Genomic DNA, 1652 nt, shown 5'->3' on the forward strand with positions numbered 1-1652 from the left:
TATATTAATATATACATAAAACGTTTTGATTAAAGCGTTCATATGATGCAATTTCAAGTTTTCCTTTCTCTTTACGTCTCTTTACGTCTCAAGCTGTTATTGCACAGATTGCAAAGACCGAAGTCTCAAAACCAAAGAGATATTCTTTATTAAAATTGTGACTGGACCCCAACCTCCTAAAACGGCTCGCTGAAACACGCCCACTCTCCGTTTAAACTCCGCCCAAACGTTTGCACAGAGAAAGAAGGCGGAGCTATTATTCCCGCCGTAGCGTTGCTGCGGGCGCCATGTTCTGGAGGCGCCGTGTTTCGTAGCGAAAGTGAAACCAATTTGTGTGCGCTTCTGAAAGAGGACGCGACTATAATTCGACGCAATTATTAGAGCGTGTTCGGCACATTTACAGAGGACTGAAAAACCTAAAAGCTGCAGAGCTTACTATATAAACACGAGTTTTGAGAAGTGAAGGCTTGTGCTCGTTGTCTGTCCTTTCGATCACGAATGCAGACAAGGTGTTATGTTTATGTGGAGCGATGCAGCATGATAAATTATGTAAGTATGTTTCTACCGGATGCAACGAATGCTTCGTTTGTAATGTGTTTTATTATTATAGCACACGGAATCAAATTTCTGTCAGACTCTCGCCATATTCGGCCAATCGCAACGCACTGGATATCTGGCCAATCAGAGCACACTTCACTTTTTTAGAACGATGAGCTCAATACAAATCGACCCGTTTCAGGAGGCGGGGCTTAGAGGAGAAGCAATCGTGTGGAAAATAACGTTTTTTTGAAAACCGAACGACATAAACACAATACACGCGTTCTTTTTAGCAACATCGCACGACCCTTTAAAAATAAAGTGTGATGACTTTTTCCGCTTTATGCTTATTTTGGACGTGCATTTGCAAAACCTGAGCGCTCAGTTTTCCCTTACCTGGCAGGAACATGCCCGGTTTTCCCAAGGTGTGATCCAACCTGCGGGAGGAAAAACAGCAGGAGACTGTGAAGCGCGCAGCGGCTGTTTCAGTGGGAACGAGCTCAAGGAGACGAGGCATCTCACCTCCTCTGGAGCTCTTTGATGCGGACCATCATGTTCAGGTGTCCCTGTGAGTACTGCTCGATCACGTCCCGCACGTCGTACGGTTTCCTCGCTTGCTGCGGGACAGAGACGGCGTCCATGAGAGCCATTGTCATCCCAGACGCCCGCTTTGGGCTCCCTCGGGCCTTCAACTTCCACGCTTTGTTACTATAGCTCAATTTAACTCCATAACAACAATAGCAAAGGTATGCGACTCGTCTCGGTTTTAGAGGGGACGTTTACTTGAGCATATTTATTCATTTCGGGGTTGATCGCTGTTCTTGAATCGCTTCGGATAAAAGCGTATGCTAAACACGTACATGCAAGAATGCATTGTTTTAGTAACTTCTTGATCAATTGGGTTGTTGTTGCAAACGTCCATGCAAATTATTCATGTGTTCACTTTGTTTTATGAGCCATCAATCAAATTAGCTTCTGTTCATAAATGAGGCTCACTGAAAGTATGCAAACTAGTCACTTTCACTTTTTTGTTGATTTTTTTTTAATTTTTATAAATATGCACTAAAATATCAATAGTTTAATGTTTTTGTGTGGCGTTGTGAAAATAAAGCATA

At 43.1% G+C, this 1652-nt stretch overlaps 1 protein-coding gene across 1 annotated transcript in view; it reads right to left on the minus strand.

Annotated features, from left to right (window-relative positions):
• The window catches only part of LOC122346569 (potassium voltage-gated channel subfamily KQT member 3-like), a 26065-nt gene that overhangs the window by 798 nt on the left and 23615 nt on the right, over positions 1-1652 (minus strand). The window contains exons 17-18 of the mRNA XM_043241289.1: positions 1060-1154; positions 934-974 (exon numbers count right to left, since the gene is read on the minus strand). Of these exons, the coding sequence (XP_043097224.1) occupies positions 934-974; positions 1060-1154 (136 nt within the window). The remainder of the gene's footprint in view (positions 1-933; positions 975-1059; positions 1155-1652) is intronic.

Source organism: Puntigrus tetrazona, chromosome 6 (assembly GCF_018831695.1).
Source record: "Puntigrus tetrazona isolate hp1 chromosome 6, ASM1883169v1, whole genome shotgun sequence".
Taxonomy (NCBI): domain Eukaryota; kingdom Metazoa; phylum Chordata; class Actinopteri; order Cypriniformes; family Cyprinidae; genus Puntigrus; species Puntigrus tetrazona.